A 21,931-nucleotide genomic window follows, 5' to 3' on the forward strand; every position below is an offset into this window, starting at 1 on the left:
ATAATAACTCTATCGGACCAACTTGTTTTTAATTTGGGACTCAAACGCATTAAGTTTTGATAATTAGCAGGTGTTTCACAGATCTATTAGACGTTATATACGGCTTACCTACTTAATTTCCAGTTGCATATATTTTGTAATTAGTTAAACTTTCCACGGCCACGGCACCTGTGTTGACGAAAAACCACTCTTTTTTATTACACATCACTATTAATTAGAACATTTTTGTTCGCCTTTTCAAACACTTTTTTAAGACATGTTACCTATGGGAAATATTGCAATTATGCTTTGTCAAGTTTCAGTTGAAAGTTTTCAGTAGGTTTTAAGCAACCTGTAATTTATCGAGTTGTAAAGTCCATAATGACATTTGTAAAAATAGACTATTATTTTTCGGTATTTCGATGTCTCTGCTTTGTCATCGCTGAACGCATCTACATCATCTTGGTATCATTAGCACAATTTCCTACCTTTCATACTATCGTAACAAGCATGCGACATTTATAATGATTTAAAGCAAAAATATTTCGGTATATATTAGGAGCGCTGATCAATTTTTAGTGCAAAATTTAACGATAGCTTCTCGTCAATGGTGGCAGAAAATCGTTCCTCAGCTTCTTTTATCTTACAACAAAGTGTAAAGTAAAGTAAGTCTATTCTAAGACTAAACCAATAGTAATGTAACAGTCAGTTATTGCTAAACTTTCTATTACTGTAGTATTTACGACCAGTATCACGTGACTCCCACATCGATATTTAGTGCGCAATCAGTTCGGACGCACCTGTTCCAATCCAAGACTAAAGTTTTATTTATGTAGACTGGCCAGCAACTTTCTGCCTATAAAGCCTATATCCGTATCTCACACATGGGATACTTTGTACTCTAAAAGATTGCTCCATACGAGAGAATTTTAACTTTGGGCTTGTATATTAAGTGTTAAAGTTTACTATGTTTGGGTTTTGTTACTGTTTCACGCAAAAACACGATTGAATAAGTCCAATTTTTCGAACACTTCTTCTTCTTATCGTATGGTTAGTGGTCAACCTAGTGTCAAAGTTGTTCAAGCCGCCCGAAGGCCTTTGACATGCCCGAAGACCTTTCGCACACTGATAGCTATATAACCTGAATTAGCATAATATTAACCCTGAGAATCTCAACGCGGACATTGTAAGCTCGCTGCCTAGCTCTTCAATGATTGAATTTAAGGCAAACCTAAGAAGCACTTAATTTTGTATTGAAAATTCTAACCGTGTAGTAGAAATAGAAATTAACCAATAATTACCTTCTCCAGGCAAACAGCTTTAATTTCATATTAAAATAGGCTGACAAATATCATAGCACAAAGTATTTAATTGTCTTATTCCATTAGTATCGAACTGTCAGTTTAAGAGCAATTAGGATGCAAGCGTAATATCATTTTCTTCAGTGCGTTCCTAAGGTAGTTCTACACTAAAGGAGCCGAGCACGAACAAAGCACGAAGCACGAATTTGTTGTAGAAACGCGTTCAAGGCTTGTAAGTTAGTCTCCGATTGGCATGTGTCGTTCGCCATTGAACGCTTCAAAAGAACCAGATCTTCAAATCTGTCTGATACATTGTCATGTAGTACATTTTAAATGCCAAACTCTCGATACCCGTCAGTACCGACTGAAAAGAAATGCGCTATAGTATTAATTCGGTTTTTTGAAATTATACGAACGACACACGAAACACACTACACGAATTCGTGCTCGGCGTGTGCTCTAGTCATGCTCGGCTCTTGCGTACACGCCTTAAAAGATAACAAATATATAGTAAAAGTTAAGTTATAGGAGAAATTGCGTCTAAGATACAAAGATTATGTACCAACATGAATTTAATTAGTACCGTTCTGTGTATCTACATTAATATTATAATGTTTGTCCCTCTAAGCACAAAACATGGTTTATCAATTGATTTTATTTCAGAATTGCTGTATTTTGATACGGGAATCGATTGGAGCTACTGTTTAATTACAATTAGTAGTAATTGAGTGTATGTTTGTATGTAAGAATGTCTTAAACTGCTCGTTCGATAAAGTTAATCTTGTTTTGTTGGAAAGCCCGTCATAGTTAGAAAAGATTAAAATTTGTAAAATAGCCCGTCATAGTTAGAAAAGATCAAAATTTGTAAAATTTGTCTGAAACTTTTCTTAAACTGTCTAACTTTGGTTAAAGGGTGATAACATAATTTTGACACTCTGAAAAAGCTGCGGTCTAGACGATTCTAATCCTGAAATAACACTACGTATGTTCTTTGTAGCTAAACGACTGAAGATTTGGTGCTTTTTTAGTTTTATGGAAAAACTTATTTTTTTTTAGATGTTATGAAAATAATGATTTGCGAAAAGATAATTAACGTGAGCGATGTCGCGGACAAAAGTTAGTAGGATATAAAATAACAAACTTAGGTTGGCATATCTGTTAATGAGATGGCTGTTGGCAATGCACCTGTGTTCATTATTTAACGTTGCGTTGCCGGCCCGTGATTGGATATCAATATTTACAACCCCATATTGTATTTACAGTACTAATGTCTAATTATAATAAAGAGAAAGTAGTCCTTTCAACATCACGTCTATTATGCCCGAAGGTATAGACAGAGTTGTCTGAAATACATGTATGCCCACGTTTTACAACGGGTGTAGACAGGTATATAAAAAATGTTCAAGTTTTGCCATTTACAATGTTACATGCGTGACGCAAGGACCATGGCCGTGTTCGTAGGCCAAACCGTCGGGCATTTTCAGGTAAAATGCGTGTTTTAGTTAGTTCCCGTATGCTACTATATTTACTATACGTATATAAAATATTCATTTACTCATAGTGAGATGATATGTATTATGTAGATCTTTGCTGACAAGAATCTTTAATTGTTTTAAGTCGGTTACCAAATCACCGAAGTATTAAAATCTTTCACAACATTGCACTAAACCTTTCAAAGAATAGGAATATCAAACCGCAACCTTTTCAACTACACACAGAGAGCATTCAGCTATTACTAAAACAGTATCCTTACACCTTTTTACTACATTTCGTAAAATGTAAAGAGATTATAGGATCTTTTTTACAATATAGTAACGCAGCAATTTAAGTTCAAAATAAATAATTTTTCCGCAAAATTTTCGTTAATTCACAGTTGTTAATCTTACAATAGACTGACTTCAATAGAATACTATATATTATAATGTTTATACAACAAATAAAATATAGTAAAATACATAGTGCACGTGTTGCTACAATTTCTAAGAAATGTGAAGTTCGCTTCGACAAACTTTCTGCGTAATTAACTTTGAGGAATATACTTCCTTATCGTTTTAGGCGTTTGAAACTTTGAACAGTAACAATTAACAATAAACAAACAAATATCAAGAGAATTCCATGTAAGTCTATTACTAAAATAAAGTAGTTGGGCCAATTTCACAGTTTGTTCTGATAGGATCGTTTTTCGATTGCAATAAATACTTATTTCCATAATCTTTATTTGTTTCTATAAGTAAGTATATAAAAGTATGAGTATATATGTATTCAATTTGTACGTGTACTTAAAAAGTGTTATCTATATTTGTAAGATATTGAACGTATTGCTAGCATAACCGGTATTAACAACCAGTCAAAAGATATGAGGTAACAAACCGAAATAAATACAGTCGAATTGAGACTCTCCTCCTTTTTTGAAGTCGGTTAAAAATACAGATAATTTTTAACTTTTTTCTGGATATCTTGTCACATCAACAAAGTCGTAGGCAAAAGCTATTTGAAAATACAAAAATAGGCTGTCCATGAAAATCACCATAAATAGTTTCCATCTATCATTTTCATAATAAATCTTTACATGAAAGTTAGCACAGGTGAAATATATCGTACGGATAATTCATCGCAGTGCTAATAGTATTCGATATTGACGGATCATTACATACGTTTTCCATTAGTTGTAAATTCCGGCACCTGCCTTCATACATGCGGGAGCGCTGACAGGGACATGCGTCGTTGTTCGAGATGCCGGTAAATCAGTGTTTGGAATGTATTTTTATGAAGATCTTCATAATCTTTTGCAAGTCAACTACATAGTTAAAAGTATCTCTTTTAACTATGTAGTTGACTTGCATGTCTAAAATTTGTTTAAAACAATTCATTCAGGGCATGCAAACAGGACAGGCAGGACAAAAAAGGTTAAAAAAATTGACTATAGAATTAATTATTACTAGCTTTTACTCGCGACTTCGTGCGCATGAAATGATTTCGCGGGGTAAAAATTTCCTATGTGTTAATACAGGTTATAAGCTATCGGTGAATCAAATTTCATTTAAATCTGTACAGTAGTCTTTTTGTGAAAGAGGTACAAACATAAATGTATCCATACCAACAAACTTTAATAATATTATTTTATTACATACAGTATCAGTGACTTTAGCAAATCTTTATTCCGCAACTGGGTTCAATTTATCATAACACTCTATAATTATAGAAAGACTAGGTATTAGAATCAGCTTGTTGGCATTGCAATGAACACTAAAAATCTAACATTTAGCCAAAAATACGATCAACTAAACGCATAAATCTAGGTCTTAGACAAGACTAATGAGACGTTTCTATTAAACAAGCAATGAACACTTAAAATAACTTCTTTAGATGTCATTGAGCTAAATATTTCATAGATACATACTTATTATACTCTCTCTACTCTATTTAAATTATAATGTTATGATTGATTGCCTCTGTGGTTTTGTCGGTATGCTACTCCTGCGCAGCAGTCTCGGGTTTGAATCCCGCTTCCAGCCAAAAAGTTGGGTTTTCTGTAATGAATTTCTGTGAGCCAGGAGTTAGGAAGTTAAGGCCGTAGATTTCCGTGACTCGGAGCACGTAAACCTGCTGGTCCTCTACTAATCCGTTCAAAATCAAAATCAAATCATTTATTCATATACATAGGTCAAAGGTTGCCACTTATGATATTTAATGATACAGAGAGTGAATTCACTGTTCCGTTGTCAGTGTTATTTTCTCAAGTTTTTCTTACTCAATCATGCTAAAACTACTGAACGTATTTTGATGTAAATTGGTAGTATTTTAGCTTGTGTACCAGAATAACACATAGGCTATAGAAATAGAAGCACTTGTGGGTTTCTCCGTGACATAACTATAGTCAAAGCGGAATCGCGGACAAGATCTAGTTGTACATAACACGTTGCCAAATTACTTGAGGTCAATGACACGATGAGAAAATTCAATGCGACAGTTCTCAGATTAGATAAGATTATGATTTGCCAAAATTATTGCGTTTTTGCGTAGAAACAAGAGCTGCAGTTTGTAGATAATGAATTGTCAGCTGCGGAAATCTTTTTAAAGGTCATTGACTTGTGTTAGCGTTGATCCAGATTTCTAGACTTTTGGCATGTAGTCTTACTGTCAATTGTACTAATCCTAGTGATAAATATGTAAAAAAATCGTATACGAATAGACTCACAAATGATCGTTGCCATTTCCTGCTAACGCTGCCTGATGATGGTGATGCAAAACATGAATTATTCGTCATCTCAATGAGAATCAGAGAAAAGCATCAAAGAGAATCAGATATAGGTATAAAATCTGAATTTTAACAATATTTTTAGCAATCTTTTCACGCGGGAAAAGACGCTACGGTAGTCTTTCAAACAAAAAATATGTACAAGGAAAAGAAATCGAAAAGAAAGTGGCTAGGTGTATTTTCTCATAGTGTAAAGTACATTTAATTTCTAGTTTAATATCGAAACGAAGTAATAATATGTGTTTAGATACCTAACTTTCACACTCAACGATGTAAATGAAAATTAATACATATTTCGTTTAACTTGTCGACACTGTCGCAAAGTATAAAGGTGAAGGCACACACGATACTCGCATTAGCGCGATTAGATTAACATCTTACTAATATGAGTCTATAATCCCCAATGGACAAAAGTCTTCTCCCACATTTATAAATGGTTGTGTCTAAATTTCAGCAAGCAGACCGTTTGCGGTTTGGGGACTTGGCATCCTATCAAAGACTGATTGAAAACATAGTGATTCGGTGATCGTGAGAGGTTTCTTCACTATGTTTTCCTTCATTGTTAGGACGAGTGCTATTTTTTTTTATTTTAATTATGACAATTCCCGCACTAAGAATTGCTCTTGTGTCGCGGGATACAAACGGACACAAAGCACGACTAGACCCGAAACAATTATTATTTGTGGTGGTCGTGTAACCACACGGAGCAATTATTATTTGTGGATCCCACAAATAATAATTGGTCCGTGTGGTAATCGAACCAGCGACCTCCTGACGCAATGGTATCAGCGTGGCGACCTAAACCACTGCGCCACGGAAGCAGTCAGTATTTAAAACTCACACATTACTCCGAAAAGTAATTGGTGTGTTACTGTAAAAGCAGTACCTACAGCAAAACTTTTAATAAAGTTCTAAACAACGACGTAGCGTCAATTTAATCATCGCTACAAATGGTATCTGCAGCCTCCCTTATCCCTTTCAAAATTTGTACAAGCAGACAGCAACATAATCGTGTAGAAAGTTACAACAGTGCAACAGCACAAGGGTCTCATGTTAGCATATTGTCCAAGGTGTACGCAATCTAGGCGGGCCCGAGCTCCCGAGTTAATACACGAACAGCCACAATAGACTGTATTAATCTTGCCGTGTTTTCAGTTCACTGAACCCTGTTATCATTTCCGTGTTTTACATGTGAATATGTCAGTGAGAATGGGATAGAATTTATTATATTTTATTTTGTGATGTAATGTGAGGTGACCACCCAGTTTTTTGATTTGACGAAGAAAATTTGTAAAGCAATTTTGCTTTGATGTTTCAATTGGTTTAATTTAGGTGGTTATGGTTTAGGTTAGGCTTCATAACTTTTAAACTCTCGCGTTGCATGTTTAATGTATAATAGGATACGGGAATCAACGCGAACACGCATTTTACCTTAAAATGCCTAACGTTTCGGCGCAGGTTGCACTCGCCGTGGTCCCAGGCAGACTCAGAGAGTCTGCCTGGGACCACGGCGAGTGCAACCTGCGATGCGTGTTCGCGTTAATTCCCGTATCCTATTATACATTTTTGGTCTTTTCAGGATTTCAGGATATCAAGATTTTTAAGCTGAGAATAGACAAGCGTGGGTATGTATTGTCCATAGAAAATAGGCTGTTTATATAACTATAATAATATACTTACTCATTTTCATTCTTATCACCGTTTGTATACTCAGAACTATTGTCACTACTTCTTTAAGATTTGGTCACCAATAAAGCAAAAAAACACTCGATTTACCTATTATTCGTAGTTCTTAAACATTTAACAATTAGTTAAACCTTACAAAAAGTGACTAACCACTCACAAAATCAATCATCCAAAACATCTGTCATTCGATACTTAGACATTGAATGTCAATGAGTAATTAAATAAATGCTCAAGTAATGAGCTAATGAGATCGATATAATTATACCATGAAACGTGATAGCTGAGTAAAAATACAACGGGTATTTAATGGTTCAAATGGTGTATTGGAAGTTTGATGGCATACCAGTGCATTTATTTTTGTACTGGTTTTTGCCTCTAGAAAAATAAATGTTCGGTTTTTTGGGAAACGTTTCCATTGTTTTGCTCTAAAATACTAATACACGCAGATACTTTCAATTGAAAATGATTTGTAAATATTATACGGCTGAGATCAGTTAATTCCCGTATCCTATTATAGAGGTTTTATAAGTTAACAGTTTCTGCCGCCTTCGACCAATCTGATTTTCTTTCTGAAATAATCTAACACTCTGCCTTATTCTATCTATAATATGTATATCAGCTAAGTAAATTAGTCAACAGTGTTAAAGACATAAAAGAATAAAGCTTTTATGATAAGTATGAGTAGACTAAACAGAGTACTCCAGTATGCTTAGGCTTATTTTAACATTATGCAGTTACTGGCAGAATAGCCTATAATTTTACCGATTTTTGGCGCTATACAAGTCGCTAAAGTTTATTTTTATTACAAAATTATACTTACACTCATATACAGTCATTCTTTTCCCACAAATAACAGTTCTATAACGTAGAAGGGAACGTTTAAATGTAGGTCAAATCGTTAGAATATTAAACATACTGTTTGAAAGATGCTGATGTACCGAATGATTCGTGCAGGAATGTCTGATGGCACCGAGGCCAGTTTTACCAGAAATTCAAGATAAATCTGTTGCTATTTTTAGAATATCGTAAAATAGATTGAACGACTACGGAAGTGCTTTAACGGAACTGTTCCACTCGTTTCGGTTTAGCATTTTTTACAGATAATTATAATTCGATATTTTTGTGCTGACTGACGATTAAAAGGTCTCGCGTTTGGTTTTAAGGAGCTTAAATTAGTGTTAACTATTATTTACTATAAGTCTGATTTTAGTATGGAATTCGATTCTCGATTAAAAAAAGGCTTTTCCAAGCAAAGGGCTTTTAACACAGATTATAAGTAAGTGTCAGATAACCTACAGATAAAGAACTTCCTTATTTTCTGAAGTCGGTTAACAAATGGGCAAATATGTCTAACGGACTTCTTCAAGTTATGAATAAACATGTAGATTTCGAAATTACAATCAAAAACACTTGCTTTCAATAACTACATATTATTCCGTGACTATAAAACATTTAAATATCGCCCATCGTACGCACGCATCTACTCAAGATCCAAGATAAAAACACTACAATTAAGTAGTCAATTTAAAATCAAATCTAATTGAATATGTAATTGGTAAAAGGGCACAAATACATGTTATTGTATAACCAGATAAGCCCTTTTAGAAATAAGCTCAATAGAGAATAGAAAAGATTAGAATTACATGTGACCTTGGAACTGTATTAAAATAAAGCCGTTTGTGGTACTTCAATTGAAATTCAACGAGATATCTATTAAAATTTTATTAAGGTGAGTCCACGCTAGAAAACCGAGCACTAAATAGACGAGCCGAGCACCAGCCGAGCAAGATTCGTATAGAAGCGCGTTTGTTCGCGGTTTGTAAGTACTATACCGTATGTCAAATCAAAGGTTCGTTCTGCCGATATACTTACTTTTGTTTCGAAGTTCAATCAAACGGACAAAAGTTTTCGCTTCAAAAGTAAACAGATTTTTTTCGCGTTACCGAAATGGCTTCTTCAATTTCTGTACAAAATTGGTAACAAATTCGACACGAACACTTTTTCGCTAGTTTTTGTGTTAGAACTAAAGGTTATACTCCGCTCATGCTTGGCTCCTTTAGTATAGACCCACCTTTAAAACTGTAGTTAAAAATTCTCGGAATGCAGCGAGCCTTTTGACTTAATTCGAAAACACTTGTAACCTTCTTGTTACCGTTTTTTTATTCGACGTCAAACAGAGAAATAATAACAAATATTTTATGACTACCGATTTCAAAAAATCCAATTAAGTACTTTCAATTAATTTTGAAATAAATGGTTTGGTTGAACTTGTCAAAAATGTGTCTCGTATAAAGGATAACAAATGTGTAACACCTACATACGTTAATAAGGAGGGAATATTCAATTTAAAAACCAAAATCATCTACTAAGAATTCTCTTGGTCGAATTCCTCTTCTCTATATGAGAGAAGATCGCTAATATAAAGCTAGTCGACTTTACACAATAGGCCCATGCAATATGTGGCAATCAATTGCCGTAAACGGGCTACTATTAAGGTTATACTGACGGATATAAGAAAGACTCAATAGCAATCAACCGGACCCGAGCATCGAACCCGAGACCTCGTGAAGAGCAGTGGCATACACTTCAGCACAGGCAAGAGGTAAGTAACGTACATAAAATCACACCTTTTTCCCATAGAGACGTAGGACCAAAGACATGTTAACACGCACAAACTATATTTAAAAAAAATGTAAAAAAGGTCAATTAAAATCATAACTCGACTGTTTTCTAACAAATTGCACAATTTTCTTAATAATGAACCCCGTTCCCAAGCTTATAACTCATATCATAAAGAGAATAAGCAGAATAATTGTAACATACAAGATATATCATACATCAAAGGGCTCAGGTATGGTTATCTCAATGACTTAGATGATGCCACGGGACATATATGGGCTTAGTATGAAATAACACGTGTACAGTCAGAAGCAAAAATATGTGTGCAGTTTCATGTCTTCTACAGCATGTTTAGTATTGAAAATTGGAACTATCATTACTGGTAAAATACAGCTATCTTACTATCATTGGGTGTATACGGTTAAATATTAGATTTGTATTCATATTATCTTTAGCTTGTGCGTAACTCCTTATAAATTAATAAAAAAAAGAGTATATTCGACTCGGGCTGTGTGACTATCTAATTACCTTCGAACTAAAATTGACGGAAATGGGTTCAGTGGTTTACCAATTACCAGTGAAAACGTAACAGAGAGACATACTCGATTTTTGGTAGGTATTTATGCATAAAAATACGTTTTGAAAACCTGACAGTGCATACAAAATTTTTGCACGACTGTACCATTTAAAATTCAAATAAGAAATTGTATATTTTCACACAAGATTTAATCGTTCGATGATGATGTTTAAGGAAGTTGTTATAAGCGTAACAGGTGTAAATTGCTGTATTAAAAGTGAGCGATCAATCTCCTTGGATTGGTGCGTCGACGCGGCGCGGACGCAAGATGGATGCATTACGCATGCCTTTGATCATGCGCTGTTTTGTACCGTTTTGATCCGGGCAATTTTATGCACAGATTTTTTATACGACTGTACTTTTTATTATAATGTTATAATTGGTATACTGTTGTATTGATTGAAAACTGATATCATTATTATAGTACAAAGATCAACGTATTTTTGAACAAAAATATATTTTTCCGGAATATAATCTGAATCTGAATTGTTGCATATTTAGTCGAAACTAATTCAACCGAAAACCGTTACAAATGGCTCAAGAAATTGTTTAAACGCTTGAATTATTCAGTATACAGATTATAAAAAATCTGAAATATATATTAAGTTCTCTACATCAATAACTCCCTGGGACTCCAATAAATCTCCTATAACAAGTCAAAAACCATAAAAAATCTCAAAATGTTCGTACTTAATAGAAAATATTGATATAAACATTATTTCTATCAATGACAATTTGTTAAATACACAATCGGGCAAAGTTCTCATAAGTTAACCATTCATAAGAATTCGTCATTGAGTAATTCTATGTTCTATGACTCATGGGTATTAAATAATGGCTATCAAAACATATGTCAAGTGTCTGGACATCATTAATCATATATATAATGTTATTAATAGGTAATATTTTTATGTGCGAATATGCTAAAGACCTAGTATAGAAACTTAAACACTAGGTATATTGGGTGTAATTGTGATATTTAGTCTTAAATAGACTTCATTAATCATAGTACTCCACCTAGTCTACCTATAAAATTGATTTTTTTTAGTATAAATATCCCAGTTTCTTTTATCTTCAGTAACTACTAAATATCAAAATGAAAGTAAAACCAGGAACCGCTGGTATGATGACCGGGACTTTAAATGTGCAAAACAATTAGGCACTACTGGAAAAAAACGGTGTAAATCTTTGCCTTATAGTGGCATACTATAAATACAACTGATTCGCGAGGAATTTTTGCAAAGACACAATGATCGAAAAGTAAAAAAAACCAGCCCCGAAATAAATATTTTTACCCTCAACCACATACAAATAATAATATATCAGGCGTTCTAAGTACTTTACGTAAACGTGAAGTTTAATTAGAAAAGAAAATCCCCATTATTATACATTTTAGTGCAATTCAGAAAGTGCAAAGCGAAACATACCTTCCTAATAACAAGCTGACAGTTTGTTTCTTTTGTCACTTGAACATGTTTTAAAAGTTAACGAGATTCCCTTCAAGCCATCGTTTGCTAAAGCCTGTCACTTTTGTACTTGTGTATGCAAAATCCTCGGGTATTTTCGGCTCTTTTCGGGTCCTTTATTGCGTATTAAGAGAAGATTTTTGTGGTACATCAATTGAGGAGTTTTATTGCTAAGTTTGCGACTTGCATTTCATTGTCTGGTAAACTATCTGTTAATTTAACTTTTTTTTTACCGATTACTGTCCCACTGCAGGACAAGGGTCTCCACCCAAACTAGGAAGGGGTTAGGCCTTGAGTCGGGTTAATAGTCTTAAGTGTAGGTTGGGGAATTTGTATGCCATTAATAAATGTCTTAAACAATTTTTTAGACATGCCAGGTTTTTTCAAAATTTATTATTATACATATATTTATTATATTAAGCTATGGAAACAATTGCCTTAATTCCGCCTCATAAGCTATCTAATACGTATCCAGAAATTATGAAATATGGGTTTATTCTTGCGGTGAACTAAAGAATATACTATAAAATATAGATTACATTGTAATAAATAAAACTGCGTTTATCGTTTGAAAGATAGAGAGTACTTTGCTGGAAAATCCTTGGAAGTGGCAAAGACTGAGCCATTTGCTATCATCATAAATGCGTGTTCACGTTAATTCCTATATTCTATTATATAATAAACGTGCATAGAGCTTTCAAATCGACACGTTTGATTAACTTGGAAAGTAGTCTTACTAATAAAAATGTTAATTTATCAAAAAACTGTCTCTAAATCCATCAAAATCTTAACAATTTTCTGATAACATCGTAACAACGAGAGCTTTCTAACAAAACAATGTGTTACCACAGCATAATAGTCACAAGCAGTATGGCAACTATGAACAACCTACTCACACAAGCATGCATGCATCTAATTGGACGTCTCTAAGCCCCGATTTCCGAGGTACATTTAGCGGTAGTTTATCTATTCAATAGTGTTTAAGCTCATATAAAAAAACCGGGGGTTAGCTGTCAATCGCGAATGCTCTTCTCGTAGTGTCTTAAGTCATTTATTTTGTTTGCTACATATTAGTTAGATTTTTTCACACTGGTCGAAAATCAAATTCAATCAATCAATTCCTTTAGGTCAAATTAATTTAGTTCAAATATTGACTCTTATGATTATCGTTAGACACCATTACTGAACCTACCTCTAGCTTGGAAAGGGTGTAAAACTCTGTGAGACTGTTGGTTAGTATAATACTGTGGTAAAAGGTATTTGTAATTTTATCAATAATGTTTTTCTATACTTTCCGTACTGCTTGTTTTTATTCTGTGGTACTGCCATCACGGTTGACCACACATCACACGTTGCTTAACTTAAACCATTCTTCGTGTTAATATTGATATTAATTAACGCGTTACCTCATGTTTAACACAACCGTTTTAAACTTAACCGGTTATCTTTCCCACGGTTAAAGTTAAATTTTTAACCATTCAGTGGTAATTGGTAACTAGTGGACGCCCGCGACTTCGTCCGCGTGGATTTTGGTCATTTTCCCGTTTTTACAATAAAAAAATATTGCTGCTCCACTCACTATAGTTGAATCGTGATGTTATATAGTCTATAGCCTTCCTCAATAAATGGTCTATTCAACACTTTTTATTTAATTTGAACCAGTAGTTCTTGAGATTGGCTTGCTCAAACAAACAAACAAATTCTTCAGCTAAAATATTATTAGATTTTTCGAAGCTAATATCGAATTACTGATATTAAATGATAGAGGTTTATGGCTTGAGTTAATTTAGAGGTGATATATGTAATTGTCTTTAAGTAATAGCCGTAAAACTGAAGACTGTCTTTGTGAGGAAATTAAGTGGAGTTCTGAAAGATATATAGTTCTATAAATCTATGTTTAATTAGCCAATTATAAAGATGTTATGTAGGCTTTAAAGTTTATAGATTAGATATTTAAGATATCGAAGATGCGGGTTAATTACTTTGTCAGTTTTTGAATTGTTATTATAAATTTAACCCATTAATGTCCTTTCGCTCGGCAAGGGTCTCTTTCCGGAATGAAGCAAGGGTTAGGCCTTGAGTCCATACGCTGGCCAAATGCGGGTTAGGGTCTTTGCATATGTTCAAGCAACCCTAAATACAGCGAAGAATTATTCTTGAAACATATGTACACTATGAACGTATGCGATAAATAAAATCTGGATTTCAAAGTGCCACACTTTCTTTTAAAAATATGGCTACTGTATATCAGAAATCAAAATCCACAATCAATATTGAAATTCTTTCCCCGTATTCAAAACAATACCCTAAAAAAGGGGTAAATAAAACGATATGTGGGCAACACTAACGCTGTATTGTTCTGCCCACGCGCGATCGATGATTCGCGCGAATCGATGATGAGTGATTTATGTTTTTGAGATGGCAACATTTGTCGGCAGATGGGTAGTAGTTTGATAGCCTAGTTTAAATATAGCTGTTGCTCTGGCGCCTTTACAGACACCTAGAATAAGTGTTGGGATGAAAATGCTGGAATGCCAGCAGACAGTTAAAATTATAATCATGCGTTTGGAATTTCATCGTAGCTTTTTTTTATTAAATCCTGTTACATCCATCATTGACTTGTATACGTATATTGCATATATTTTTATATCCGAGTGTTTAAAACAATATTTTTTCGATTGTTATAATGTTATCCCCATTTAATGTGAGGCAGGCAAATTGCACTAAACTAGGCAAATAACGTGACAATGTGTTATACCAACATTATTTTTTTTACTCTGTATTTTTATTTTACTGTTTGCAATTAAAATATTGTTCCAAGTGGAGATTGAAAGATACCCATTATAATAAGCTAACCCATCTGTGGTTGGTGAATGACATTGTAATTCTTAATTTGCATCGATGGGAAATAAAAACCGAGTAGATATTCCATACGCTGGACAATTTAGGTAAAAAAATATTCTCACTAGACCAGACGCGAAAAAAATTACAATTTCAAACACATGGACCCATTATGTAATACGTCTGTGTTATTACAATACGTTTACTTTGTAAATCATTCATTTTTTGTGATATATTACTTGCAAATGTGCTGAAATTTTCTGTAAAAAATTTACAGATCAGTAAAAAGATCACACGGTGGATCAAAGAGTTGTTATAATTGATATGAAGTGGGTATTGAAGTCATTCTAAAAGAAAAATATTGTATGACTGTCAACTGCTTGTTTATGCTGCGTGAAAATCTGTCAAAAACTGTCATTTCCTTACATTTTTGACAACACTCTCTGCTTTTCCGCAGAAAAAATCTCAATGTCTTTTTATCTGTTATGTATCTAGACGTCCTTAGAATTTAAGTAGTTATGACAATCAACTACTTTGCTTCTTTCAGACGATGTAAATAGTAAAACATTTTTTTCAATAGTTTAAATGTTTTTGGCAAAATGTTTTATACGCGCAGCAAGGTTTTCATGGTCATGTTTTCTACTTAACTTACTTGAAGTTAAGTTAATAGGAAAAATATTTCGTATTTTTTAACCACGTAGTAAGTTAACCGAGAAAACAAATTGTTCTTCGTATAAAATACTAGAATACAAACTCGTGATCTACTTCAAAAATATCGTCCACCGAAATCACAAAAACCGTAAGCCTATTAAAAGCGGAGTAATTAAAAAAATACCATCACAAGCTTGCTCACTGCAATGTTGCAACCGAGTCGTCGAGCTTTGATCAACCGATCATTGTATTTGTTTAATACTTAATACATTTAAAGATCTCTGATACAATGAAGTCGCAAGCTCTACAATGGCTGCCAAATCACCTTCAATAAAGAAGTAATTGATATAATCAGAACCGTAGATTACATGGCAAGGTCTGACGAATACAAATTTAAAGAAAAACACAGTATTTTTATACTAAAACCTATGCTTTATGAAATAAGGTCGATATTCCATTAAGTTTGTTTTCAGTAACGGTATATAATAATGTTGTTTTAAAACCATGTACAGCGGGTGCAGATAAATGTCGCAATCTGGGGAAATTACTACCGGGAAGAGAAAGGTAGACTAAATTTTTTGTTGCAATGAAAATATTTTAATGCTACTCGTTGATCTAGATTAATTTATTGAACGCTCTGTTTAAACTTTCTGAAAGAAAGTAAGATAGATGATTGAGATTAATGACTGCGTGTTCTTACTTCTTTTGAGGTTAAATTAACGATGCGAAATGTCACGTTTGTTAGTGTCAGTTAACAAATTTACAAACATGCACTTACCAATCTGCTATAAATTAAACATTTTAAGAGCTTGTTCTTTGACCAAAGACAATTCTTGAAATTGTTCTGTTCTTAAAGCAGTACTACTTTAAGATTTATTATGCTAGAAAATAATGATGTTCATTCAGTTCAAGACCAAAGGCTCCAAAATAAATAAGCATTGTCCAACACAAAAAAAATATAATTAGCGACAAGAAGCAGTAGCAACTTAATTGAGCCTAAATCTTAGTTCCACCATATTTCAATCTGTGATGTTATCAAACAAGAGGCAAGTCCATAAAAGTGAGTAGTTCATCTCCTCAATTATTCTCAGTCGCTCACTATAAAGAATTTCACAATTCATTTCTAAAGAATGAACGAACGTATTCATCTCATCACGGCCGCGACCGGATGAACGACGGAAGAACCCATTCATTCAGTAATAAAGAGTTATGAGTTTGACAATGTTAAGTTTTATGTCGAGTTCGATTTAATACTAAATATGAACGGTTTGTGGAATTGCTTACGACAGAGTTACAATGTTAATCCGTTTGAAACGACTTTAAGAGGTTTTTGAACTGCTCCCAAATGGTGTTTTTCAATCTCCAAGACTTCAAATGTCGTATTAAAAGTGATCAGAATCGTGTATAATTTTATATTTAAAAATTGATGAATGAATACGAGTTTGAACGAGTGAGATATCAAGCAGTTTTATTTTCATTTTTCATCTCACATAACGGAGAAATCATACTAATCCCCGCTAGCTTCACATAAAAAATTATTTCCATGACTCTCCATGTAATTTAATAAAGAGAATTAAGTTCTTATTAATTTCACAAGCAATGTACATTCCGACACCGACACCACATTTATACCGCGTCTTAAAACGGGTAAGTAGCGGCCTTAATCTCAAAAACCGGCGAACACGACCAAACTTTACATTAATTTCACAGGTCATTAAATATTTCGGCTCAAATTATATTACGAAATCGACACACTTATCGATAAAAACAAATAAAAGGCTTCGAATACCGATAGGAAATGTACGCTATCGCCGTACGAAATCTACATTTCGGTGTCCATAAAATTGTTATTAGACATTTGAGGATTATCTACTTTGTAATGGCCCGAGTCGGGTCCGAGTTTATGAAGGTCCATCACGAAATGCTATAAACCGTTCCGTAAGTCACTCAATCTCTTTCCGAGCTCACTTGTCCGTGCCTTTTTATAAAGCAAGTGCCATAAATCAGTCGTGTAATGACATCATGAGGTTAAACAAGTTGTCAGAATACTTGAGATCACTCAATTAAGCTGTCGAATTAACATAGCACGGGAATTATTTAGATTTTTCGCATAAATGCCTCGTCGGCCGCTCGGTCTATACGCGGCTCGGTGCCGTAACGGCACTCAATAAACAAGCCTCTAGATTTTTACGATCACAATCAGTGCGTGGACCACCTCGACTCACGCTTCGGGCACTTCACTCCATCTTCCTATTGAGTCATTATCACAATTCCATTTAACTGATTGTGAATACCGAATATGTAATTACAGGCCTAACAGCCGTCTATGGTGTTATTATCGAACTATTTGAGTGTATTTCTAGTGTAATCATTGTGTCTCTATTATTTTCTATAAAAAACTCGACAGGCTGATTTATGTCGTCGGTTCTGTAACTTGAATAACATCGTCTACGAGGTGTCTAGTTTGCATAAATATGGTGAGTGTGAACAAAAAGTACGATAAAAAATCTCATTGCTATTATAGGAGAGGACAAAAAATATAGAGTAGGTATGTACTGGTAGTTCGATTGTAATTTGTAACAGCTGCGAGCAGATGACGCATTCAATAGTACGCAGCGATCTAACACGAAATAGCGGGGCTTAACTAATAAGTGGCTTGGAAGTACTCGAAACTGATAATGTACTTTAATGTAGTAAATAACCAATCAATAAATCTAGTATTTCCACGGCTTTATTAAATTAAAATAATTATTATAATTGATTGATACGTTTTCTGTGTTTACAACCCATTCTTTGAGCTATAAAATGTTTAATGGGGCCAAGACCAGTTAATAAAAATATATTTTACAACACAAAATACGAGTAGGTAGCGATTGTAAGTGAATAATAAAGTTTTAAAAACATAAAATCTAATAAGAATACGGAATGATCGCTGTGATTTTTTAAGATTATATAAAACATCAGAGGTACGCCATTAGAATAATGTTTTATTTATTCATTTGTATTTAACCTTTGTGGCTTTCTTTGCTGGATAAATAGTTTCGTGAGTAGAGATCGGTATCTGTAGAAGTTATTTCCCGTTTAGTTTAACGACACATTGTGATTACACAGATTTTACACGTTTCGCGAAATAGTTTGTTTTTGTCGCAATACTGAGGAAACACCTCACGGTATTCGTTTCTTATGTACTAAGATCTAACGGTATAACTTTCGCTTTCTTTGATGACAATTTCTATTGACCTATAATTTGGTAGGTAGTTTGTGTCACTAACATGATTAACGACTAAAGTGACTATGACTAAATAAGGAGGGATTAATTTTTTTACTGCCTCTATAGTGCTATTTGCACTAATCGATAGCAAATGCACTACGGAGATTTATTCATTATTTATTTAACCAGGGAAACGCGGGTATGTTTCATCAGATACGTTCTCCACATTCTGTAAGTATCTATGTACTATTAATTTAAGTTGTCTCTGATTATACCTCAAATCTGGTCAACAAGTTTTAATTGAGACCCTCTGTTAAGAAATTTTCGGTTAAGAGCGTAAACTCTCGCTGTTCATGTCAAAATATGGTTCGTAAACATGTAAAAGCGAGGGAATATGGTAGAATATATTATGTACACATTTAGCCGTTAAAACAAACACAATTTCGTTGGTAATTGCATTGAAAATGCTCGCAAAAAAATTATCCTTTCCAATATATCTGTGTCTACGAATTCCTTAAGCCATAGGTAATAAAAGTTAATAAGAGAACATAATTGATAGCCAAACACAAAGACCACATGTCAAGGTTAGCGTTGCGTAACGTACTACCTCTCGGTTTGTCGCTTCAATACAAATATTGCCTAATCTATTGACAAAATAACATTGCAGAAATCAAATCGATACCAGTTCTAATTTTATTATGTATAATTTTAATAAAATGTCATCCTATTAAAACCGCTAAATGTATGTGTGCATTTTTGGGGTACTTCAAAATCTTAATTTGGACCATTAAAAACCTTTTTTTTAAGTCTGTTGCTGCTTTTTTACAAAATTAATATTTTTGTCATCAAAAAAGTATTCAGAATAATAGATGGAGTATCATTGGTTAGGAATGTCATAATACCAAAGCTTTTAGCCAAGAATGCAGGTAAAAATTAAATCTGAATGAATACAGACCAAAAAAACTTACTCGTGTGTATGTCCTAGAAACTAGGCAAGTCATGTTTGTAAACTTTAGATTCAACAACAAATTATCATCTTGTAGCAATATTTCACAAAAACCTGTGAATAACTTATCACTTGCATTAACGGGAAACTACCTTGCAGAAGACCGAGTCCGGAAACGGATTTTTTCTAATATAACAGCTAATTTAAACTGTACTCTTATATTCACGTATTAGGTGAGAATAGAAAATATGTACTGCATGTCACGTTAAAGTACGATCCCGTATGAAATAGACAGCTTGCGACCATTGTCGCCAACAGGGCCGAAATGTCAAGCAATTCAACAGTTTTGATTGTTTTAAATCCCGTCTTAGGGAATGATCATGCTACGTGAAAGTTTATAAGTCCCATATAAATTGTACATACTTAATTTTAACTGGAGTAATAATTGGCTAATACACCAATAGATTTCAAGTTGCCTGAATGCTTTTACTTATATAACCTTCATATGAAATCGTGCAATCGCACTTACTAACTATGTTTCCAATAAGATTTCAAAAGATAGCCAAACTAGCAATCAGTACAAAACGAAGAAGAAATTCAATTAGTATAACTGCAAGTGCTGTCAATGTACCGCTGTGATTGTAATAACGATACCGTACTTAATGCCGACTGCAAAAACTTTAACCACGAAACTGGAGTAGATTTCACAAGATATTCTGCATGCTTTACGTGTTAATGGCTTTCGGCAACTATGTGAATCAAATTGTTTTGAAAGGTTTTTTTCTGATGGTGTTAAAATCGCTGTAGTATGGAGTTCTATGAATGTGTTATCATCAAAGGTTCTCGTTTCCAAACCGCATATTATTATTATGTTCCTAACCATCCGTGAAAGTATAATCACAGTCATCAACTCTGGCCATAAAAGAAAATTAGTCAAAAATGGAGCCTCCTTTGACCTTGAACTAGAATGTGATCGTTTTTAAATGAGATATAAAAGAGTACTCACTGTAAACGCTGTTGTAATCTGTGGTACCGTTGACTGTGCCATCCGGCAGCAGCTGAAGATAGCGATTCTTGAGGAACATCTGTATGGTGCGTGAGGTGCCAGTTATGTGGCTCAGGTTGGCGGAGCGCTGCGCGCGCGGCTCGGGCGCGGGGGCGGCGGCGCACGAGGCCAGCGCCAGCGCCGCCAGGAGCAGCCGCAGCGGGCGCGTGCGCGGACGCATGGCGCGCCGCGCCCATGGCAGCCGCCCGGACGCCGTCACTGCACAACACCCCGGCTCATACCCCGCACTACTCGCCCCAGTCCACCGATTCTCTCGCGGTTATTCCCGTACTAACTAACAGTTCGGTTGACACGCATCACACCCAACACCCTCATGTTAGTTTCTATTGCACCGTATCATTTGCGACACTCGGTTTCTCGGTTTACGCGGTCGAAACGATCCGGCCTGCGGATTGTTCACACGATCTGAAACAAATAATGGTTTTGTGTTTAATAATAGAGTGTGGTGTACAAATTGGTAAGTGATATCGTGTGACGTCACGCGATTCTTCGGGGACATTCACTTGTTAAACACAGTCACGGCACATATTATGTTAACATTGTCTAGACATTCCGTTGAATCGTATCGGGCTTTACTTTTACGTAACAGTTTACTGCGTAATCACACCCGTAGGAGATAAAGTAAGTAATTTAGAGGCTTCATAAGTGTTTTAAGAGTAACGAAGACTATTATCAGAAAGGTTATAACTGATCTTACTTAAAGAGATAGATAGCATTTAACTTAAGCGTTGCTAATATGTAATGACTTCCACACAATGTGTGAAATGTAAACAGCATTTGTTTAAACAATTCACGATTACTGTGAAGTGTCAAAAGGTAATTTATAGTGTCGACTGTCAATATGTACTCGTATTTATACTATCCCATTACACCACTACTACTGTACATATACAGTTGAGTGCAAAAGTTGACAATGATTATTTTATCAACTAAAAACTACCAAAAAGATTAGGATGAAACATAAATAGTTTATAATCTAGATTAACACACGAGATACTTTTTACCCGCGTGGGCAAATTCGAGTTTAGAAGTCAGCATTCTATAATAATCATGCTTTACTTAGAATATGTAAATAGTATGAAACAAAGTGTAAAACTAAATATCGAAAAAGTTCAACGGAACCATAAAACTGTAACAAATTAGACACTTATTATAAACAAACTCAGTTTCAAGCCGGCGACAATGCAACAGCTTATTAGATATTTATAAATGTTTGCAAATATTTGTACGAAACATTTGAGGTTGGACGAAAATAAGAAAAAGTTTGAGTACAATTTATTGAGTAGACGGTGCCAAGTGAACCTGGTAACGTATTGCTATTGAGGCCGTA

General features: G+C 34.4%; 1 protein-coding gene across 3 annotated transcripts in view; it reads right to left on the reverse strand.

Moving 5' to 3' along the window:
• Positions 1–21,931, reverse strand: part of bnl (fibroblast growth factor branchless) — a 239,004-nt gene that overhangs the window by 159,755 nt on the left and 57,318 nt on the right. For all 3 annotated transcript variants that reach the window (XM_076128585.1, XM_076128583.1, XM_076128584.1), the window contains exon 3: positions 20,542–21,006. In XM_076128585.1, the coding sequence (XP_075984700.1) occupies positions 20,542–20,761 (220 nt within the window). In that variant the 5' untranslated portion in view covers positions 20,762–21,006. The remainder of the gene's footprint in view (positions 1–20,541; positions 21,007–21,931) is intronic.

This window comes from Anticarsia gemmatalis, chromosome 21, assembly GCF_050436995.1.
Source record: "Anticarsia gemmatalis isolate Benzon Research Colony breed Stoneville strain chromosome 21, ilAntGemm2 primary, whole genome shotgun sequence".
Classification (NCBI taxonomy): Eukaryota; Metazoa; Arthropoda; class Insecta; order Lepidoptera; family Erebidae; genus Anticarsia; species Anticarsia gemmatalis.